At 36.8% G+C, this 24,460-nt stretch overlaps 1 protein-coding gene across 3 annotated transcripts in view; it reads right to left on the reverse strand.

The window, feature by feature from the left end:
* Positions 1-5,376: 5,376 nt before the first annotated feature.
* Positions 5,377-24,460, reverse strand: part of LOC127797231 (uncharacterized) — a 31,309-nt gene continuing 12,225 nt past the window's right edge. For 2 of the 3 annotated variants that reach the window (XM_052329926.1, XM_052329925.1), the window contains 8 exons: positions 12,917-13,006; positions 12,746-12,820; positions 12,636-12,668; positions 12,451-12,531; positions 12,283-12,342; positions 6,349-6,435; positions 6,053-6,091; positions 5,377-5,973 (listed from right to left, as the gene is read on the reverse strand). In XM_052329926.1, the coding sequence (XP_052185886.1) occupies positions 5,794-5,973; positions 6,053-6,091; positions 6,349-6,435; positions 12,283-12,342; positions 12,451-12,531; positions 12,636-12,668; positions 12,746-12,820; positions 12,917-13,006 (645 nt within the window). In that variant the 3' untranslated portion in view covers positions 5,377-5,793. The remainder of the gene's footprint in view (positions 5,974-6,052; positions 6,092-6,348; positions 6,436-12,282; positions 12,343-12,450; positions 12,532-12,635; positions 12,669-12,745; positions 12,821-12,916; positions 13,007-24,460) is intronic. The other variant, XM_052329927.1, reaches the window with a different exon arrangement.

Below are 24,460 nucleotides of genomic sequence, written 5' to 3' on the forward strand. Positions count from 1 at the left end.
ATAGAACTAACACCCTCTTGGGATATATTTGCCATCGTTAGGACCAACAACCTCTCTATCTTCCTACACATTGGCTCTAGCCATGATTATTTCCATCTCTTTATGGCAGTCATCCACCCTTTTAGACCCTTATGTAAGGCCTTGTAATTGCTGGTATAGTTCCCTATAATATGAACTAGGAACAAATTGTTTCCTCATGACAGCCTTCATGTCTTCCCAAGTGTTTATAGGATGTTCCCTATTTCTTCTTATATTTATCACTACTTGATCCCACCAAACTACCGCATAATCCACAAACTCGACTTCGGCTAACTTCACCTTTTTCTCTTCAAAAAAGTTATAACACTCAAAGACCAACTCCACTCGTTTTTCCCATTCAAGGTACACATTAGGATCCATTTTTCCTTGGAAAGAAGGGTCTTTCATCTTAATATTGCTAAGATCCTAATCAAACCTATTATCCCATCTTCCTCTATCATTCCAATCACAATAAAATCTATCATTACCATTACCTCTCCGACCACCTCTGAATCGGCTCCTACTACCATTAATAGCACTGTCTTCACCTTTCAAATCTTCCCCATAGTCAGCCTCATACTCGTTAGTGTTACCATGGAAAATCTAGATCTCTCTTTTGCTGCCCCAATTGCAAATTAGTTAAAGAAGCATTTTGTTTCTCCAATTTGTCCTTGATTTCTCCTAACATGATGTTCATCCTTTTTCAAATTGTTGTTGCATTGCTTGGAACATGAACAATTCATTCACTTTCTCACCCTTGCCTGTATCTTTATCTTTATCCATTAATATGTTTAAACCTTAAAACAACTTGTTAAAGAAGAGCTCACAACACTCCCTCATGTGTTTCACTTCACTTGTGTATCACTCTTTAATGTTGGCTTTTCTCTTGTATGAAAAATAAATGCAAAATACGAATGGATGGCACAGAGTACGAATAGGTGACGTGGAAATACGAATGGGTTTACACAAAAGTTGAGTAATTTATATGGACTATGAGCAGTTTTATGGGAAAGCGAATAGATGTTGTAGAATACAAACAAACCAGAATGTGGAATCCCAACAATTCATGCACTTTTTTTGTTTTTTTCTTTTTCTTTTCTTTCTAACTGTTAATTTGCAGAACACAGAATAATTCATACAACTTTCTTTTTTTTTTACTTGATAACTTGCTACGGGATTATGAATAAATTATTAAACGAACAAAGATGACGTGAATGCAAGAAAATACGAATAGCAAGATAATGAAATAAAAGATATGAATAGTAGGATAATGTAACAAATGATATGAATAGCGAAACGATGAATCAAACGATATAAACCCCAAGATGATGTAACAAACAATATGAATAGAAAGATGATGAGAACACAAGGAAAATAATTAAATTTGGATAATCAAACATGAGTTAATACCCAAAGCTCTGATACCAAGATGATGCGAATCCCATATACAAATATGGCACCCACAAATCAAATTAGAACAAAACCCTAAGAAAGATTAAAACAGATTTATAAAAGATAGAAAGAAAAAACATTGACCCGATGATTTTTTGAGAATCACAAACCAAAGGTATAGACGTCATTCCCAAGAACGAGATGAGAAGGTGGAAGATAAGACGAATTTGATAAGATCTAAAAGTTCTTCAAAAGAACATAGAAAATGCTCTCAAATTTGCATTCAAAATTATTTGTCTTATTTACACATTGATATAGTCTTTTTATAGCCAAACATAATCCTAAACTAAATCCTAAATCTAATGAGTTTTAATTAGCGCAATCCAAATAAAAATAGGAATAACAAAAGTAACCCAATCCAACTATAAGTTGGAATAATAATACTAACCCAATCTAACTATAAGTTAGAATAATAAAACTAGACATAGCTAAATAAATAACTAGAGCCCAAAACATGCTGCCCATAAGTGCATATTAGGCCCAGAATAATTTAGGCCCAAATGCTTTTAATCTTGTTGTACTTAGACTTGAATAATATTTATAATATTTTGGCCTAACTGTTTGTGTGATACCTCAAGCTATCCAATCCAAATTGCTTATGACTCTTGGCCCAAGCCTCCTTGATTAGCCCATTTAAAGATTTTTTCATTCTTTTCGTTTTGCCCCTTGTCATTGGTCCACCATGGATGTACAATGGATCATTGATGCTGCCTTGTCGTCCTTCTTGATTGCTATCTTGATCTCCATCACACTACGTGTGGGTGTTGTGTGTGACACCAAATAAACGGGAAGAGGTTTCATTTTTTCTGTCGAAAAATAAGTACAATGCATTAATAGGAAAGAGAAACCTCTTCCCATTAAATAAGTACAATGCATTAAATATTTTTATCAAAATTCCAAAAAAGTTCTCTCCATTTTCATGCTGCGTTCGTGGGCTTCTTTCATCTTCTTTTTCTTCCAGATCCATCCTACCTTAATTTTCGTGCAAGTTTAAACTCCAACAGAGCTACTGATTAGATCTAACTACCCTTTCGGAAAAGGGTGATAGGGAAATGATATTCCCACGTAATCTCTAAAGAAAAGTCTTTACATGATGAAGCAACAAATGACAATTATGTGTTGTAAGCAACTTTGATAGGTTTTTCTCTCCTTGCCAATGTATGGATATAATCACAAATGCAAGATATAACAGATATAGATGTGTAGATATACCAAGAAGAGAACAAGATACATTTATAGAGTAAATATCATAGTTATGGCTTGGTAACCATCTCTTTGCATGTACCCTTTCTCTCCATGCATTTTCTGTGTCTTGTCTCTCTCAAACACTTGACAATTATATATACATACACACATATATATATACACATACACACATACATGGATCAGTCATAATCGACTCTTTCAAGTATAAAGCGCTGCTTGACAAGTGAAATGTAATCGGTGGCCCTTGCATCCACATTATTGTCGCCCCCACAGCCACTGGGGCCATGAACATAGCCATCTGAGGCCATAAAACTGCCTACCGGCTTGTTGAAAGAAACCTCCTTCTCCGGCAACCGTAACGGGGAAATTGCATACACATCATGATCAATGACACGGCCCACACAAGCAGCATCTGGCTTAACAAGCTGCCCTTACACTGCACCGACGATGTCGATGGCTTGGCAGCTCTGTACAGAGACATGATTATGTTACTACTCTTCGTGAACCCTCTTCTTCTGTTGTCACTACTAGCCATTGTGGATTGATTTGGAATGGGTGGATGGATGAATGGAGAGCCAGTCACCCATATACATATATATACATATATATATATATAAATGGATCTACAATTAAAGGTGGTGCTTTTGCTTTTGGATAGACATGAGTGAACGACCAATAATTTCCAGATTTCTAAGAACCAGGAGCATTTTAATACTGGATTGCATTAGATTTGGATATAAGGCTCTTTTTGAGATATGGGCTACTGGGAAAATGGTTTAATGCATATTCGGCACCCACAAAGATGCTTTTATGTATTTGTTTTTCCCTTCTTTTTGGCTTCCCGGCCCCTCGCCCTTCACTAATGGAGAGTGATAATAATAATAATAATTTTTTATCTGTCTTGTAGTTTAAGCTTCAATTTTAAGTTTGTTTTGGATGAGTTGTGATGGCTGGTTGTCAACAATTTACCAGTATCAATTGCTTGCAAGTAATGAATCATAAATTCCTACCTCACTTTTCAACAGCTCGATCGATCGGTCACATATATAAAGGAAGGAAGAAGCATTTATTTACAAAATAAATAATGAAATTATCCATCAACTTAAAAATTCAGTTGTTTGTTACTTAATTTCAAGTTTTTGTTAAATAATTGAATCTTCTATTAGAAAATAGAAAACATTCTTCTTGATATTGTTTTAATTTTTTGAAAACGAATGTTTGCATGAAATATAAGCATATTTTTAATTATAAATTTAGAATTAAATAAAAAAAAGCATGAATAGATGGTCAGTAATTCAACACTTATCACCTTTTTCCTGATAATTCAATATCATCAATTACAAACTAATTGATTCTCAATCCAACTTTAATTGGAACAAAATTTAATGACAGTCTACGGAAATCTTCATTTTCTTTATCCATTCCTCATCGAGAGACTCGACTCAAGGCATGGGGCACTAAGGCTTATGCCTAAGGCCCTCAAGCCTAGGGCCCTCAAGAAAGTGGAGCTCAAAAATTGATAATTAATTAATTTTTTTAATATTTTAAGATACAAAATTACTAATTCTATTTTAAGATAGTTTTCTTTGAATTTATATTATGTTTATTTTGTTATTTTATTTGAAGGAGAAGATCTCCAACTTTTCAAGTCCACATATCATTTTTCAATATTAAGTAATGTATAGTAAGATATCATTTAAATAAGAAGACTCCCAACTTTTTTAAGATTACGAATTATTTTTTAATTTTAGACAATATGTAATGAGATATAAACTAATAACGTAATAAAAAAAAATAACAACTAGTATTAATTTAGATGGACAATTTGATTAAGTGATTTTTTAAATGACAAATTTTGTTTAAAGAATCTGTATTAATCTGAACATTAAAAAGACTAAAAATAAATCAATAAATTTTTAATTTACAAGACCTATTTATAAACTCTACACATTTTTTTTCGTATTCAATTTTTATGTTTTCATTTTTTTTTTCTTATCTATATTGTCAATTGAAAAAAAAAATCTTTTTAAATTTGAATACAAAAATTTAATTAATAATTTTATATCTCAAAAAATAAATAAAATAAAAATTAAATTATTTTTAATATTTATTTATATTATTAAAAAATCACTAAATTAAATCATACCTAGGGCCACAAATTTTGTTAAGACGGCCCTGCTGGCTGGCTCTGTTTCTTTCATTTGTAAGATAGATATGAAGCAGCTGGCTGTTTTCCTACCAGAAATAACAGGGTCCAAGTGCAACTCAACCCGTGACTTTTGCTTTCAATTAACATAATTTGAGACGACATTATTAAAAGCAAATTTTGGCTTTAAGACCGGAAATTTCTTACGATTTTGACAAAAGAAGAAAAGATCACACCTATAGAAATAAAAATAAAAATAAAAACATGGTCTTGTTATTACTTACCAAACACAAAAAAGAAGCAAAAGAAACAAACCACCCAAGTGAACTCAACAAGTTCAAAATGAGCAGATCAACTTGACTCGAAGCCCAAAACTTGCATCATTTACAGGCGCCAGCGAGATCTTTTACCGTTTGCCATAAATCCCAAGAAAAATACACAATCCCAGGAAATTGCACAATTTGAGAGGCAGCAACATTCTTTCAGAAGAACAAAATCCTGTTAGAACTCTTCCAAACAAACTACTCCAACCATAACCATAAGAGTAAAGCAGATAAGAAATAAAGTCAATCATTTACCAACCCCCTTGGGTCTATCCAAATCCAATCCATCAGCACAACAAATAAATAAGATCTCTACTATTAACCATTTTTCCTGCCTTTACCTACCCGTCATTTACTACTATTCATATCAACAAAATAATACTTTGGACCAACCTTGCCAGATACAGCAGCTCTACAAAAATTTATCACCAAATCCATTTTAATGTAGATGGTGAGTGCTCCCTTATTCTAAACCAGGCTGATAAAATTAAGCAGCAACTCTACAAAACTAAGCGCCCAATCCAGTTCCTATATATATGGGCTATCCATTCCCACTTTAACTCAGGAGGTGCTTTCTGCTAGCCAGTTCGACCATGCATTTTGTATGAGTTTCCAATAGGTAAACAATGAAATATTCAGAAAGGTTGTCTATTTGAACGACGGCACTGCACTCCGCGTTCTTGTAAGAAAAGCACCAATGCTAGATATCTTTCGCCCTACCACTCCCGAACCCAAATTTCCATTGCTTACCACTTCTTGTTCATGAACCCCATTAGAAACACCAGTGCTGCTCGATGCCTCCATCACTTCTGAAATTCCATGAAGCTCCTGAAATAGATTGATGACATGTCAGATTACAGCTTATGCACGGAAGGATGTCAAGTATGATCAACAAAATTATCCTCACCTTCAAGCCTGATGCTGACACCACATTGTGCAAAATTCGCTGTACAAGAAGAGACCAATCGGGATAAAAGTTTAGGGGCGTCAATCATTTAACAGATTAGTTCCACCTCAAGTAGAAACATGCACAGAATCTATAAAGCCCCAAGCAAGTTGAGTAAAATTTAAATTCAAAAATATGGTTCCATTTATCAGTAACGTAAAACTAAAACCACCGAGTTAACACTAATTTTTCCTATTATACTATATTATTTTCCTCTCTTTCTTTTAAGGCCCAACTCTCTAAAGTCAGAAAGAAACCTTCTGAGATCCATTAGAGGCAGAGGGAGATGGTTGTTCCCCGGGAGATGGTTGTTCCATTGATGGAATAGGGGGTAAAGACACAGTCTGCACACCAAAAAAAGAAAAAAATGAAAAAAAAAAAAAAAAAAAGGGTAAGCACAGTAGAAGAGTGCTGATGAAGTGATGCAACAGGATGTCACCACAATGCATCTGACCCGAAGCATACATTCATCCACAGAAATTAAATTCAATGTTCACATGCACACAGCAGATACATACAAAGGAAAAAGAAATCAAGTTCTATAACCATATAAAAGCTTTGACCTAGTTATACTCTCCGCTATGTACTGGGGATCCTCACCAATACATAGCATGTTTGGTATAAATATCCATTGCAATATGTGTCGGAGATCATATAGCAGATTGATTGAAGCAGATTTGTGGGAGTTATCTTGGAAAATTGAAGGTCTGTCAATCAAGTTGTTTTTGAATTACTTCCTAATGTATAAATAGAAGATTAGGTGTACAGATTTGGTGGGTTCTGTAAATCACTTAGAGATTATCTCCATTAGATGAAATTTCTAACTAAGAGTTTCCTACTATAGATTGGCTAGTTTTCTCTATATATATAGGATCTAGACAGAATGAATAAAATATGCATTCAGTTTTCTTCCCATTTCGTGACATGGTATCAGAGCCTTAGGAAACTTCCCATAGGCAACCTTTTTTTCCCAGTCTCATTTGTTGTTATCCTCCTAGCCTCCAGCACTGTTAGCTTTCTGGCTTCATTGTCTTTGCTGTTCGACTGGCCTTGATTGCCCTTGAAGCCATCAGTTTTCCTACGTATTTTAGCAGCCTGAAAGGATGTCAACCATCTCTGCCTCTGCTGAAGTCGTCTCCCACAATGCCGGAGAAGTACTGGCAAACCCAGTATCCAGCAAATTACAACAAATTAGTGGTGCATACCGGCTCAATGGGAAGAATTATCTAAAACAGTCACAGTGATTAAGACCATTTTAAAGGAAAAGGGCAAGCTCAACCACATCATCGGAACTGGACCTAAGGAAGGAGATCCTAGTTTCACCTCATGGGATGAGCAGGATTCGATGATTATGGCTTGGCTTTGGAGTTCTATGAGAACAGAGATCAGTGACACATTGCATGTTCCTATCAACTGCAAGGGAGGTATGGGAGTCAATTCAACAGACTTATTTCAAAATCAAGGATGCAGCCCAAATCTATGAGATGCGGATCAAAACTATGTCAACAAAACTGTCACAGATTATGTAAACTTGCTTAAGGGGCCGTGGGAGGAAATGGATCAATATTGGGTAATAAAGATGGAGGACAGTAAAGATGCTGCATTGCTGAAGGCATTCATTGAGAAGGACCGTACATATGATTTCCTGTCAGGTCTAAATGCAGAATTTGATCCTGTGAGAGTCCAAATCTTACGTAAGGATGATCTACCCACTCTTAATGAAGTAGTTTCAATTATTTTGGCAGAAGAAAGTAGAAAAGGAGTGATGTTGGAGACAAAATCACTGGAGGCCTCGGCCATGCTGACAAAAACTGCAAACCATGGTCCGAAAGAAAATTGGAACGCTGAATCCAAGACAGCAAGTGGTGAAGGTAAGGACTCTCTATGGTGCACCTATTATAACAAACTGAGGCACACTCGGGAGAAGTGTTGGAAACTGAATGGGAAACCACCCAGCAAAGAGTGGGAAACCAAAGGAGGACGGAATAAGCAGGCACAAAGGGTAGGCATACAAGGTGACTGCACAGCAAGGAGAGGAGAAAGACCCAGAATTAACAGATCTCAATAAAGAGGAGGTTGAGAAGCTGAGGAATTTTTTGACAGCTCTTGAGAAACCATCAGGTACCTGTTCATTGGTAAATTCAGGTAAGTTTCCAATCTCTCATGGTTTAACTACCTCAGAAAATTCGTTTAGAAATTCATGGATTATTAATTCAAGAGCCACAGATCATATGACCCATGCCTCTCATAATTTTATCACTTATACTCCTTGTCCTAGTAATAGAAAAATAGCCACTGCAAATGGTTCACCAAGCACAGTAGCCAGAATAGGAGATATAAGAATCAATCCAAAATTCACCCTTAAAAATGTCCATGTTCCTAAACTGTCCACAAACTTGGTATCTATCACCAAGATTTCTTTAGACCTAAATTGCAAAGTTATATTTTCCCTAACTCATTGTTTATTTCAGGATCAGGGTTCAGGAATGATGACTGGACTTGCTGAGGAAAGCGATGAATTGTACTATCTTAATGAGCCCAAGACACCAGACATCAGCAAGCAGAATCATCCCTAAATCTCCTCTTTGAACACCATTAATCCGCTGCTGAAGTCCTGATTTGGCTCCACCATTATAAACCGAGTCATCCCTCCTTTAAAACTCTTGTAGTTATCTTTCCTTTCTTGTTCAAAGGATTAGAAAATAAGCCTTTTGTTTGTGAGGTATGTGAGTTAGACAAACACAAACATTCAGCCTTCCCTATTATCAATAAAAGGAGTTCAATTCCCTTTGAGTTGATTCATAGTGATATATGGAGTCCATCTCCAATTCTTAGTATTTCTGGAGCTCATTGGTTTGTGACATTCATTGATAATTGTACTCGAGTTACTTGGATTTTTTCGTTCAAAGCCAAAGTGAAGTCAATAATATATTGCTAAACTCTCCCCATGGTAAAAAACCAATTTGGCGTCCAAGTTAAACGGTTTCATTCAGACAATGCCAAGGATTTACTTTAATCAAACTCCATCAGCTTATTTCTAGGGGGAAGGGATCATTCATGAGTCTTCTTGTGTCTATACTCATCAACAAAATGGGATAGTTGAAAGGAAAAATTGTCACCTCCTCTCCACAACCCAGGCATTACTATTCCAAAGAAATGTGCCAAAACATTATTGAAGGAAATAGTTCTCACAGCCACTCACATTACCAATCGACTTCCTACATGAGTATTGAATCTCCAAAGCCCTATGAGAATAATACCACACTTTTACCCAAATCTTAACATCACTAACCATCTTGCTCCTAGAATAATTGGGTGTATCCTATGTTCATATTCATGGTCAAAACCATGGAAGATAGGATCTAAGAGATCTCAAAACTATCTTTGTGGAATATTCTTCAACCCAAAAGGGCTATAAATGTTATCATCCATCAACCAGAAAATTCTTCATTTCGACTAATGTTACATTTGATGAGACAACATACTATTTTGCTCAACCTTATCTTTAGAGGGAGACAACACTTGTGGAAGATATGGATTTTTTTCCTGCTAGACCTACCTAGAACCAGAACACCTTCTCCTAAGCCAGCTTCTGCTCCTAACCTTGAACCTCAACAACCCAAGCTTTTTAGACCTTGTGATCGTCAACTTGATGCTTAGGCTGAATCCAAACCAAAAAATGTATCCTTAGTTGGAGGGAATGAGGATGCTTCTGATAACAAATTTCCTCAGGTTTACTCAAAAAGGAAGAATCTAGCTCTTGGACTGAGGCAAGTTCAAGTATCAGAACCAGATCCTGAGAATAAGATAATACCTTTTGATCCCTCTCAATCTACACCTAAATTGGACTTGCCTATTCCCATAAGGAAGGGAACTAGGGAATGTACAAAACAACCAAAGTACCCACTTTCAAAAATTCGTATCATTTGTGAGACTGTCTCCTTATTATAAATGCTTCCTTGCAAATTTAAACACTGTGACAATTACTAATACCCTTTTTGAGGCTTTAACTTGTGAGAATTGAAAAAATGCTATGAATGTTGAAATGCAAGCCTTTTGAAGAAAAATAAAACATGGGAAAGTGTAGAACTACCAAAAGGGAAGAAACCAGTAGGGTGCAAGTGGGTATACACAGTAAAATATAAAGAAAATGGGACATTAGAAAGGTAAAAAGCAAAGCTGGTAGCAAAAGGGTATACAAAGACATGGAATAGACTACTAAGAAACATTTGCTCTAGTAACAAACATGAACACGGTGAGAATTCTGTTGTCTTTAGCTGCAATTTTAATTGGTCACTCCAACAATTAGATATAAAAAAATGTCTTTTTACATGGAGACGTTAAAGGAAGAAACATATATGGAGATTCCACCTGGGCACACCAAAAACATAGCTCCTAATAAGGTGTGTAAGCTTAAGAAAGCATTGTATGGTTTGAAACAGTTACCTCGGACCTGGTTTGGGAGGTTACTGAAGTAATGGTAAATATGGGCTACAAACAAAATCAAGGAGACCACACTTTGTATACGTGGATAACATAATAGTGACAGGGAACATTATTCTAAAACGCACTAGGCACTAGTTGGGCGCCAAATAGAGGCCTAACACCTAGGGTGCCTAGGAAAAATATATATATTTTTTTAATTTTAATTTTTTGATGTTATTTAAGATGAACAAGCAATAGCAACAGCAACATGATGCTTGTTGCAAGCAAGGAGCAAGGATGAAGATGGCGCAGCAAGGAGCAAGGCAACAAGTCCAGGTTGCGCGTGACCCAAGCGGCAATAAGTCCAGGCCGCGTCCAACGAGAGAGAGTGAACAACCCAAGCGGCGACAAGTCCAGGTTGCACGCGACCCAGGCGGCTAGGTGCCGCCTAGGCTCCCTAGGCGCCGATTGGGCCCCATTAATCAGGCTGGCACCTAAGGGGTCCAAATTGGCCTTAATTGCAGTGGTCAAGAGCCGCCTAGCGCCTAGGCAGCCGCCTTTTAGAACATTGACCGGGAATGATCAGCAAGAGAGGTAAAGTCTAGGACAGCACTTAAAGAAGAAATTTGAAATCAAAGAGCTTGGAAATCTTAAGTACTTCCTAGGAATTGAGGTGACACATTCCGAGATGGGGATTTTTATTTCTTAGCGAAAGTACATTATTGATCTCTTAAGGGATATAGGGAAGTTGGCATGCAAATTGGCTAATTTACCTATAGATCAGAACCACAAACTTGGGGAAGTTGTGGGTGACAAAGCAACAGATAGAGAGGCGTACCAGAGACTTGTTGGCCGACTAATCTATCTATCTCACACACGCCCAAACATTACCTAAGCAATGTGTGTTGTGAGTCAGTTTATGCATAACCCGAAGGAAATACATCTACAGACGGTCTCCAAAATATTGCACTATTTAAAATGGACTCTAGGGAAAGGAATATAGTTCAATAAGCATGCCAAGATTGCACTAGAAGCCTGTACCAATGCTGAATATGGTCCATTAGAGGAAGTTTTTAAGGGTTTCCTATTGTAGATTGGATAGTTTTCTGTATATATATAGATCTGGACAGAATGAAAAAAATATACATTTAGTTTTCTTCCAAATTCGTGACAATATGTAACTATTTCCCTCCACAATCGTAGCAGGAATGGAATTGTAAAATCCAAGGAGAAAAACGAGTATTGTATTCTAGATATGGATGAAGTTGTTTATCGATTTTTGTTAACAGCAAGGAAAACAGGAAGAGGATGCAATTAGCGAGGCTAATTGGAGGGTATGAAAGTAATTTTATTCCCCCCCCCCCCCCCCCCCCCCAAAAAAAAAAAAAGAAAGCAGACATGATAAAATTCCTATAATTTTATTCAAGAAGCTTTTCCCGAGTCTGATGTTCATGGTTTGTGGGTACAGATTCATGTACTCACAAACTTGCCCACATGTGGCCTCCACTAGGATAACCAGCTGTTGGACCTAAACACGCACAAGCATGTCCGCGTCCCTTATGCTTGCTCCATCCAACACAATTGAAAATATTTTCTAGTCCAATGTGTAAATAGAAATGTCATCCACAACATTGATCCAATATTTCCTCCAGTCATTGAACAGAAATTTAAACAAACAAGTAAAAAATGCTATTTCCATGACAAGCTCAAAATGGGCAACAGGTTGATTGAAAAATTTTGACCATAACAAAGCAGAAAATCTTTACCCTTGATGATGGTGTCACTTGAGGCAATTCAAGAGCTGGCCTAGATGAACTTGAAGCTGCCTGCAAATATGAAAATAATTACATGAGCAAAATGACAGAAACTAATTGAAGGTTTAGTTGGAACTAAATCTAAAAATAGGAAGCAATGAGATCAAGTTAGGCTTGTGCCTGAATACGCTCTACGCCTCTGCTATTCTCTAAGTTCCAGGCGTAATCAACCAACCGCTTGACTCCATCATTTGTGAGATCCTACATGAGTGACCAAACAGATAAGTTCTAAAAACCATAATAATTAAGACAGCATAACTATTTTTCTAACCTCACATTCAAGTTGTACATCAATGATACTGTACCTGTTTCCCTTCTATTCTATGAATTTTGGTCTCCTGGGCATGGAAACATGTCTGATCAGTGTTCCAATTCACATCGAATAACTATCTTAAAAATAGAGCAAGATTAGTACCAGGGTTCGGACTGCATGGTGAACAGATTGTACATCCACACCAATCAATTTCATCTCTCCTTTTAGTTCAGAAACCTATATCATTCAGTGAATATTGTTGTTAAAATAAATTTGTTGCAATATGAAAAACTAAATAAGCAGCCGAGTTTTTTTCCTCAATTTTAGTCCCACCTCATCTCTTGTAGCAGCAGTAAGCTCTGCACATTCATCTAAACTACCATCCACATGGTCCATTCTTGAAGACAAATGCCGCTTGGTGGCCTGGAAAACAAACAAGACACTTTTGAAAACTTTTTCTATAATATTGTCCAAACCCAAGCAAACATTCAACTTCCTTTAATCATATGATTTTAAAAATTGTGTAAAACCACAATATAAATGTATAGCATCTATGAATATCTTTCAAATCAAAAACCCCTTCTGGAGACTATTAACTTCATAAAATGAAGCTGTCTTTGTAGGACTCTATCCCGTATTGCAGATACTTAACAATGCTCATGAAAATTGCCCACGATGATGGGAATTTATTTATCATGTGACACTCTTGTAGTAAGGGTACTAAAACCCCAGCATAATGCACATATTACGGAAAACATTTTATCATGCTTTGCCTGCATTTTTGTTTTAAATCTGGTAGATTGGAAGATCATTTTAAGGAACGGTAAACTAGTTTCATTTAGGGAGGTGTTCAACATTAAAGCTCTTATGTTCACAGAGTGGTACACTTCCCAATTCCCATGCTAACCTTGGTCCTGGCATTGAGAACTTCATTTAAGTAACAGGCCATTTTGGATGTCGTCGTAAAGAGGCTTCAAAACTAAAAGACAGGATGAGAAAGCACCCGAAAGACCTCATTGAAAGGGTAAAAGAATTTACCTGATTAAAATCACTTCAAAAAACTTTCCTACTTATTTAATGTCTTAGTCTACTTATTTGAGTTGATTTAAGATGAGGATTACTTGAGTTCAGTTAGGTTAAAAGAATTTATTATAGCATGTCTTATCTTGCATCCATCCTCCATAAGATTTGGAGGCTGCAGGACGATTTCTCAGGTGGGATGTATATTTCTGTGGAAGGAATAAGCTGTCGAAAGTAGGCTTGATGATATGCTTGCTGTTGTGGTGAATTAATGTTATCATTATTCTGTTGTATTTGTTTGTTATAAACATTGTTAGGCTGTTAGGCAGTTAAAGCTAAGTATATAAACTTAGCTTCATGTTAGTTTTCTGTAATCGTTTTTTTCATTTTCTATTCAATAAGATCAGCGAGGTTCTTTTTCTTCTCTTGCGTTTTTCTTCCTCTCCATCGTGAAGCTCTTGCTTCAATTTCCAGCAAGTACATGGAAGTTTAATTATCATTCATTAAACAGGAATGGCGTATGCAATCCAATTCAAGGCAGCAAGGTTGATGGACCACACCCCTGGAGAAGCAGCATTATAGATCTGCCTGAGAATAGGACACACATGGGAATGGCAATCAGGATGTATATTATCATTACATTTCTTGTCCAAGTTAATAGGGATAAGTTTTAAGGGGTTTGCAATTATTTGAACACATACATGACCTAAAAAAATAAATAGTAACATTTAAAAACACAAATCACGTAACGATAAAATTAAAGTTGAAAAGAATTTTTTTCAAATAATTGAGCAAGAAAAATTCTAACCTTTCTTATATATAAAAGAATATGTTGAGGAAGAAATTCCAATGGAGAAGAAGAATTTCGAAATTAAAGGGGATAATTCCGAAATAAAAGGGATGATAAGAACAGATTATTTGAATGAAATCAAAAGAAGATAAAGGCTACAGCTATTCCTAAAAGTTAGGAGAAGAACTATCAAAGTTTAATTTATCTTTATCTGTTGTTATATTGTAAATTTAAACTTGTATTTTGAATTCCTAGATTTTAGGAGATAGAAAGAAGTTTTTTCTGTATTTAAGTGCATCATATGATCTAATGAAAGGTGTGAAACAGTTTGTTCCGTTCACCCCTTGTTACTTAAAGAGTGTTTATTCCTAAAACACCTAAGTTTGTTCAGAATATAATATCAAAAAATGCGGATATTTAAGAGATTTTATCAAATACCAATCCCAAACCCACTTTGGGTTATAATTCTTTTCCCTTAACTCACCCATAATAAATCAATTACATACATCCTAAACCCTTTTCATTACAGTCAGGGTGGATCAGAACCCCACTTTTTCAGGTTAAATTGCCAACTGTAGACAGGCATGAGAAATGTACAGTCAGTCTAGTGGCAGCTAATATGGCAGCTCACTGAGAGATTGGACCTCCCATAAGTCATCGTGTCTTACAGAATGTCTTATTGAAGTGGGCCTTCAAAGGGCATTCAGAAGAACAGGATTTCTTCATAATGCATATACAACCAAGTGAGTTGGAAATCCTTATTTTGTTAAATTTTTGCAACATTGTTGGTTCTGAGAGTTGGACAAGAAATTACAGATTGTTTCCGGGTTTTTTTTTTTTTTTTTTTTTCTTGCAACACCAAAAGGAAGCATGAAAGACACATTTGTGATAAGAACCAGCATATATTTTGGAAAGCAGGGAGGATTGTGCAAGACTGGAAGGTCAATATCATACAAGGTGATGAGTATAATGGAAGCCAAAAGATGAATGAGATGGCTATTTTCTTAGAACGAGATGTTCAACATGAGCCCTTTCTATTGAGGAATATATTTCTTCAAAGGATTTGCACAGAGTATTTATAGACTTGTTCAACGCATAGTCATTAAAGAAGTCTTGTGGAGGATTTTAGAGGAACGAAAAAAGGAGTCAAAATTACTTATATTCAAGCTATTAAAGATATGTATCATCAAGCAAAATCATATATTAGGACTTGTAAAGGCGATGCTGAAACTTTTCAATTACAATTACATTACATCATGGATCTACACTGAACTTTTACCTCTTTACTCATGATGAATTAACTTACAGAGCATATACTAAAAGAGGTGCCTTATTATATGTTATTTATAAACTACATTGTCTTGATGGATGAGACAAATAAAGCATAAATAAAAACCTTGCATTATGAAAAAACACCTTAAATACTTTAAATTGAGCAGGTCAAAGACCAAATACATGAAATTTATATTTAGTAAAAATAGAAGTGTTAATGATTATCATGGTAAAACTTGAAGACCAAGCTATTCCTAAAAAAATTAATTTAAATATCTTAGATCAATTGTCCAAAAATAAAAGAAAAAGAAACACTATTGAGGACGTTATTCACAAAATCAATGTAAGATGGCTAAAATGAAGAAGTGCGTGTAACATTTTTGCAACCATGCAACCACAAAATTGATTTAAATCTATGGGTCAATTGTCATAGGAGAGCTACAAGACAATCTTTATTATATGGCCCAAAATGTTGGGCTTAAGTACCAATATATGCATAATAAAAGCATAATTTAGATAAAGATGACATGAAAGACATGCAACCATACAAGAAAAAAGAAAATTAGATTAAGAACCAATTTATGCAAATTATAACTTAGATACCATGATAGATGTGCAACCATACAAGAAATAAAAAAAATGGAAACAAGGTTTGGATAGGCACGTATTACGATAAAGTGCTGGTTTGAAGGCATATAAAGAAAATCAATAAATGCACTGATAAAATAAATGGATGAAATGAATTGAGTTTTGGAGCAAAAAATAGAGGAAGACCACAAACCCCCCACCCCAAAAATAAAAAATAAAAATTAGTGAAAAAACCCATAAACATACATATGATATAATGGCATTAAAAAGATATGGCCATGAACAAAGATGCATAAAGAGCTAAAGTCTATGTAGCCAATCCCACCTAGTATAATTAACGTTAGATATTCCAACTGTATTTATGTTTTTTTTATTTATTTGTTCAATTATGTCACGTTTCACAAGAGAGGTGTAATTAATGCGATATAGTTTAAAGCATGCATTTATCAACAACACATTGTTATATGAGGGGAGGAGGCATTTGTAGGGGAGGGGAGAGATGGAGAGAAGGTGATGGAGAGAAGGTGTTGAGCAAGAGAAAAGCCCAATTATGTTTTATTGGACCATTTGGCTCTTCTAAAGCTATACCAAAGCCTTCATAAAAGTTTAACACCATATTTTCAATGGAAAGAATTCCACAAAATTTTGTGAAATTCATTTCCAATTCCAAAACTGTGTTTGAAATTAAAAAAAAAAAAAATTCATTTCAATTCTATGAATTCAATTCCAAGGATTTGAATATAACTAAACCAAATTCTATCAAAATGGGTGGAATTTCCAAATGAATTCCACAAAACTCAAACAAGTGAATTTTGTGGACAAATCTATCCCTCAAACAATGAGAAAGAGCAAAAAAGCTTCAATTTTATGGATTTATTCCAAACATAAGTTTGTGGAATTCAATTGAATTCCATATTTTAAGTTATGCCATACAAAACATGAGAATTCATTTGCAAATAAATTCTATTCAGAATTCATTTATAAATGAATTCCATATTTCAAACTCATTCATTCCAAATACAGTCTAATAGTACACTCTAGGTAACACGATATAGCTAGATTTCAAGGGGAGCAAGTAATTTGTCAACTGTTGTTTCTAGGGAAAAGAGGTGTATAGGAGGTTTCTTGGGTATAATATGGTGTCCCAATGCTAGTTAGTCTGCTTGTTCCATGGTAATCACCCCTTGCTGCTTCTTTCCTTAATGGGGTATTTTGTAGGAGGATACATGAGAGGTAATACCACTTGACATTGCAATCCCATGTTTGGGATACCATGTTAGGTAGGATTAACTAATGTGTGGCTTATTTAATCCCACCTAAGTGGGATTAAATTATTATCTCACTTTAATTTAAAACCTAGACCTTAAACCCTCCACAGAATAATTTAATCCCACTTCAGTGGGATTAAAAGTTTAACCAAGATGAGCAATTTTAACCCTCACCTCACAATACACACTCTCTCTCTCTCTCTCTGTCTCTGTGTGTGTGTGTGTGTGTAAGATAAGTTTACCTCAAGTCAGTTCCTAAAAGATCAGTGAAGGCAATTGTAATAATCGGCTAATGTTTAGATAGGCGGTTTTAATTTTGTTCCAACTGTAATTTAGTTAAGTTTGGGGGTTAAATCGGTAATATCTAATTCTGATAATTATATTGGGATGCCCGCCCTCTTAGTCTATAAATAAGGGGGCAGGGGGTTAGCCGAGAGACAGAATTCATTTTCTGTGCGAGTACTGCTTCTATTTCATTCTGAGAGAAAAGGTTAACAAGAAAAAATAGTCCTGTGTAATCTTGGTAAGCGATTGAGGGTTTACTTGGGTATTGCTATACTGATCTGTTTTCAATAAAGGCTGCTCTCGGGAGGATTCTAAGGCTGGATGTAGGGTTGTCCTAAGGGACAATCTGAACCAGGATGGATCTGGTGTTCTTGATCGGTTTGCATTTCTGTTCCTATTCATTTCAATTCTATATTCTGTTGTTTACATTTTGTTTTGTTACAATCAATCCGTGAGAGTGTGTGGCTATGAGAGGCTTTAATTCTACCTAAAATTCAATTCCAGTGGTTCCTAGATTAACATCCTCTCTCTTATCTTCACTCCAATGAGTCGATGACACCCACAGGAGACACCACCTACACACAGGAGACACTGCCTACGCCGATCACATTGAAGGTCACCGAGCCACCACCATTATCACCTCCTTGTTCTTCTTCCTCACTAACTGTTTTCTCTATCTACCCAGCATCATCATGCTGTTATTTGCAGCCACTGCAAACCATCACGTTGCCCCCCTCCCAACTATCATTGCCAAAGGCGCCGATGTTGTCCACAAGCATAGACACCGTTTTGCTAAATGTTTTCCAATAGACACCAACCACTCCCCATACCGATCTCTCTCTACTTCACTGCCCTTGTCTTGCGCCCCCTTCTCCACTTGACAACACAATATTGACCTCCCTATCACCCCCTCTACTACTCACTGCAACTTTTGTCGCCCTTGTTTTTTTACTCCTTATCTCTGCTTTCTCTCACAATGAAACTGACCATGGAAGCCCTTCAATGTCCATATCACTTTCTATTTTGCCATTGTCATTGGTAGGAAGGGGGTGGGAGGTCTCTCTTGATTGTCTCCCTCTTTTCTCACCCATGGCCACTAACCCCTCACCAACACTCTCTTGTCAATCTCTCTTTTTCCTCCATCCAGAGTTGTTGCTGGTGGTTGCTGGAACACCCAGATCTAGGAGATGAAGCTCAAGGGCCAGCACTGACGTCCACCATGGGAGTCAGCCATGACTGGCGACTTTGGCTGTAGGTTGTTAGTCGCTGTTTGTTGATTTGGTCAATGAGTAAAATAGTCATCTAGTAATCAAGGTCCAGCTATACCTCATTCAAAATTTACTATAGTAAATGTGGGATAGGCATAATTTTAGTTTACACCTTCTTTAAATCTAGGATACCAACAACGAACAAGATTATTTATGTCAGCAGCTGATATGAAATGATTCAATCAATGATTGGTGATTGATTAATTGATGATTGATTGATTGATGATTCAATGATTGATTGGTGATTCATTGATTGATGATTCAATCATTGATTGGTGATTGATTAATTGATGATTGATTGATTGATGATTGATTATATATGTTTCCTAGATTAATTGACTGTATATATTATTTCCTAAAAGAAAAATTGTATCCTCTAGATTAGATTATGTTTCCTATCTTGGTTGTATCCTAAATTGTATAGATTCTAGGATTCTTTCCTAAAGTTAGTTGTTTCCTATTTTTGTAAAGAAGCTTATATAAATCAAGCTTTTCGAGTGAATGGAAGGTGAGACAGTAAGGTTATTTTTTTCCAAAACTCAACATGGTATCAGAGCCCTAGGGATTGTTTTTGTTCTACAATTCTCTGGGATCTACAAAGCCTATCCTTACCAGTCTTCCCATCTTTCGTTTTTCCATCTGAATCTTGGCCAAGAGATGTCTTCCATCCAAGAACTCACATCAGATACAGCCAATTCCTGCCATACCTCAGAAATTCCAATTGCTGGAACTCAAAATGGGACCTTGGGAGGAGAATTGCAGTCTCTTTAGGCAGCCTATCGTTTGAACGGGAAAAACTACTTAAAGTGGTCATAGCTGATCCGGACCTTTCTTAAAGGGAAGGGGAAGGTTAGCCACTTGTTAGGAACGGGCCCAAAAGAAGGTGATCCAGCGTTCACAGCATGGGACGAGAAAGATTCCTTGGTCATGTCCTGGCTTTGGAATTCCATGGTTCCAGAGATTAGTGACACTGTCATGTTTTTTACCACAGCCAAGGATATTTGGGAGGCCATAAACTTGACCTACTCCAAGGTGAAAGATGCAGCCCAAATCTATGAAATACGAGCAAGGGTGGCAGCAACCAAACAAGGCTCGAAGACCATCACGGAGTATGCAAATATGTTGCAAACTCTATGGCAAGAGCTAGATCACTACCAATGTTTAAAGATGAAATGTAGTGAGGATGCTGCACTCCATAAGAGATTTGTTGAAAATGAGCGAATATATGACTTCTTGGCCGGCCTCAATAGTGAATTTGATGCGGTCAGAGTGCAGATTCTTGGCAAAGAGGATTTACCTTCCTTGAATGAGGTAATCTCCTTAATAAGGGCAGAAGAAGGGAGAAGGGGTGTAATGCTAGAAGCTATTTCCGGTGAGAGTTCTGCCCTAGTGTCTTTAAAAACTCATAATCAAAACAAAGGCCCTAGGGATGAAAAGAAACCAGTGGATAGGGATTCTTTATGGTGTACCTTTTGTAAGAAACCTAGGCACACCATAGAGAAGTGCTGGAAGCTCCATGGAAAGCCATCTAGAGGGGGACCAACAAGGAGTCAAGTGCATATAGCAACAACCAACAGTCAGCAATTGGAACCGAGAGGATTGGAGCATGGGGGACAGTCTCTTGAACTCAACAAGGCAGAAATTGAAAGACTAAAAAATTTTTTGGGATCTCTAGACAAAAAGGCAGAAAAAGGTAGCTCTCTTGCTCTCACAGGTATTGCTTCCTACACTTTTTCCCTACATGCTTCAGAAACTTTACACCAACATTGTTGGATCCTAGACTCGGGTGCTTCAGACCACATGACATCCCATCCACAATTGTTTACTTCCTATCATTCCTTGTCCTAGCTCTAGAAAAATTACAATGGCAGATGGCTCACTCATTACTGTTGCTGGTCAAGGAAATATTCTTCTCAATGATCACCTAACCCTCAAGAATGTCCTTCATGTCCCCAAATTATTTGCTAATCTTATATCTGTTCAAAAACTTATTGAGGATACTAATTGCAGTGTATCTTTTTATTCCAATGTCTGTGAGATACAAGAACAGGGCAAGAAAAGGATGATTGGGCTTGCTAGGGCTAAAGAGGGGCTTTATTACCTCGAGAAATCAGTAGGGCCAGACAAGAAGGAGTCTCTTCCTCTTATGTCATGCCTAGCTCAATCCAACGAGGATGAGATGTGGTTACAGCATTATAGAATGGATCATCCCTCCTTTCTTACTCTCAAATTAATGTTTCCTAATTTAGCTAAAGGTCTGGATTTTAGTCACTTTCATTGTGCCAATTGTGAACTTGCCAAACATAAAAGAGTTTCTTTCCCTCTTTCTAATAAAAGGACTGATTTCCCCTTCTCTTTAATCCATAGTGACATTTGGGGTCCATCAAGTGTTCCCAATATTTCTGGGACAAAATGGTTTGTCTTATTTGTTGATGATTGTACTAGAGTGGTGTGGTTATATTTGTTGAAAGCCAAGTCAGAAGTAAGCCATGTTTTCCCCAATTTTTACAACATGGTTAAGACTCGGTTTGGGGTAAATGTAAAGCGGTTTAGATCTGATAATGCTAGAGATTTCTTCAATCACACTCTATCCGCTTTCTTTCAACAAAAAGGTATTATTCATGAGTCTTCTTGTTCTTACACCCCTCAACAAAATGGGGTAGCCGAGAGGAAAAATGGTCATCTTCTAGCTGTTATTCGAGCACTTCTTTTTCACCATAATGTCCCTCAACATTATTGGGGAGAAGCAGCCCTAACTGCCACCACTCTTATCAACAGATTGCCATCTAAAACCCTAGAATCTCAAAGTCCTATTCAACTATTGATGAGTCATTTTCCTGACTTCCATGTGACTAGTAATTGGTTGCCCAAGATATTCGGGTGCACGGCCTATGTTCATATTCCAACAGTCAATAGAGGGAAACTAGATCCTCGTGCCTTAAAATGTGTATTTATTGGATATTCATCTACACAAAAATGCTATCGTTGCTATCATCCTCCCTCAAAGAAATATTTTGTATCTGCTGATGTTACATTTGCTGAAAATGAGTCGTACTTCAGATCATCAACAATTTTAGAACAAAATAAGACCTTGATTAATAGGGATTCCTCCTTTCTTCCTGACCCTAATCTGCTATCCTTGAACCCATCTCCTAAACAGAAAGACTCGAAAAACATGACACCTGAGAAAGCTTCACCTTCTACTCATCGGCCTATGCAGGTATACTCAAGGAGGAATAAAACCGAATTTAGTCCTATGCAAGCTCCTGCATCCTCTACAAGTCCTAGTCCTACGGTCTCTACAAGCAGGAATAACACTGACAATCCTACCATTTCAGAGTCATCACCAGGTATTCCTGCAACAAATTCTCTTGATATGACTCATATGAGCTCTACAAAATCTGCTGAAGCTATTGTCCAACCAGATACCTATGACCTTGATTGGCCCATTGCTCTAAGAAAAGGGAAAAGAACTTGTACCAAGCATCCATTACACCTATTTCTTTCCTTTTCTAAGTTGTCTCCTACCCATAAAGCCTTTCTTACCAGCCTACATACCATCCCTATTCCAAAAAGTTTTTCTGAAGCTATAGGGAATAAGAATTGGAAGGATACCATGGAAGCTGAGATGACAGCCTTAGTAAAAAATCAGACCTGGGAAGTGGTAAAATTGCCTAAAGGAAAACATCCAGTGGGTTGTAAATGGGTCTATACTGTGAAATATAGGTCTGATGGATCTCTAGATCGGTACAAAGCAAGATTGGTTGCCAAGGGATATACACAAGTGTATGGGGTAGACTATTTGGACACTTTTGCACCAGTGGCTAAACTAAATACAGTTAGAGTCCTCCTTTCGTTAGCTGCTAATCTAGGTTGGCCATTGCATCAGTTTGACGTGAAAAATGCATTTTTACATGGTAACCTAGAGGGGGAGGTATATATGGAAATACCACCAGGTTATGAAATAGCCACACAAGGGCCGGTTGTATGCAAACTAAAAAAAGCCCTGTATGGACTGAAACAGTCCCCACGAGCTTGGTTTGGGAGATTCACGAGTGTTATGCTTGGCATGGGGTATAGACAAAGCCAAGGAGACCATACTCTTTTTATTCAACATTCGGCCACAGGGGGAGTAACTGTGTTAATTGTGTATGTAGATGATATTGTTGTTACCGGCAATGACAAAGAAGGGATGACTCAATTAAAGGAGTGCTTATTAAAGGAGTTTGAAATCAAAGATTTGGGGAGATTAAAATATTTCTTGGGAATAGAGGTGGCTCATTCTAAAGATGGCATATTCATATCTCAGCAAAAATATGTGGTAGACCTTTTAAAGGAGACCGGATTGCTAGGCTGCAAAGCAAGTGACACACCCATTGACCCAAATCATAAGTTGGGAGAAGCTCTAGAAAAAGATAAGGTTGACAAGGGAGTTTACCAAAGGCTGGTTGGAAAGATGATATATTTGGCCCATACTCGGCAAGATATAGCCTATTCTGTGGGGGTGGTTAGTCAATTCATGCATAACCCAAGCGAAGTCCATCTTAAAGCTGTGTATCGAATACTCCACTATCCAAAAGGAGCACCTGGAAGAGGCATTTTGTTCAAAAAGGGAGAAGCTATGACCCTTGAGGCCTACACAGATGCAGACTAGGCAAGCTCTATTGTAGATAGAAGATCTATTTCCGGATATTGTACTATGTTGGGAGGCAATTTGGTAACGTGGAGGAGCAAAAAACAAAATGTGGTGGCTAGGTCAAGTGCTGAGGCAGAATTTCGTTCCATGGCTCTAGGTATGTGTGAATTATTGTGGCTAAAAATTTTTCTAAATGATCTCAAGATTGAGTGGACTACGCCTATGAAGCTCTACTGTGACAACAAATCGGCAATCAGTATTGCACATAATCCTGTTCAACATGACAGGACAAAGCACATTGAAGTAGATAGGCACTTTATCAAGGAGAAATTGAATAGTGGGCTGATATGCACACCATACATCTCATCCCAAGATCAGTTAGCAGACATGCTAACTAAGGTCCTGCCTGCACCAGTATTTAATAGGATGATAAGCAAGATTGGGATGCAAGATATACACGCTCAATCTTGAGGGGGAGTGTCAGCAGCTGATATGGAATGATTCAATCATTGATTGGTGATTGATTAATTGATGATTGATTGATTGATGATTCAATGATTGATTGGTGATTCATTGATTGATGATTCAATCATTGATTGGTGATTGATTAATTGATGATTGATTGGTGATTGATTATATATGTTTCCTAGATTGATTGACTGTATATATTATTTCCTAAAAGAAAAATTGTATCCTCTAGATTAGATTATGTTTCCTATCTTGGTTGTATCCTAAATTGTATAGATTCTA

This window comes from Diospyros lotus, chromosome 3, assembly GCF_014633365.1.
Source record: "Diospyros lotus cultivar Yz01 chromosome 3, ASM1463336v1, whole genome shotgun sequence".
NCBI classification, from domain to species: domain Eukaryota; kingdom Viridiplantae; phylum Streptophyta; class Magnoliopsida; order Ericales; family Ebenaceae; genus Diospyros; species Diospyros lotus.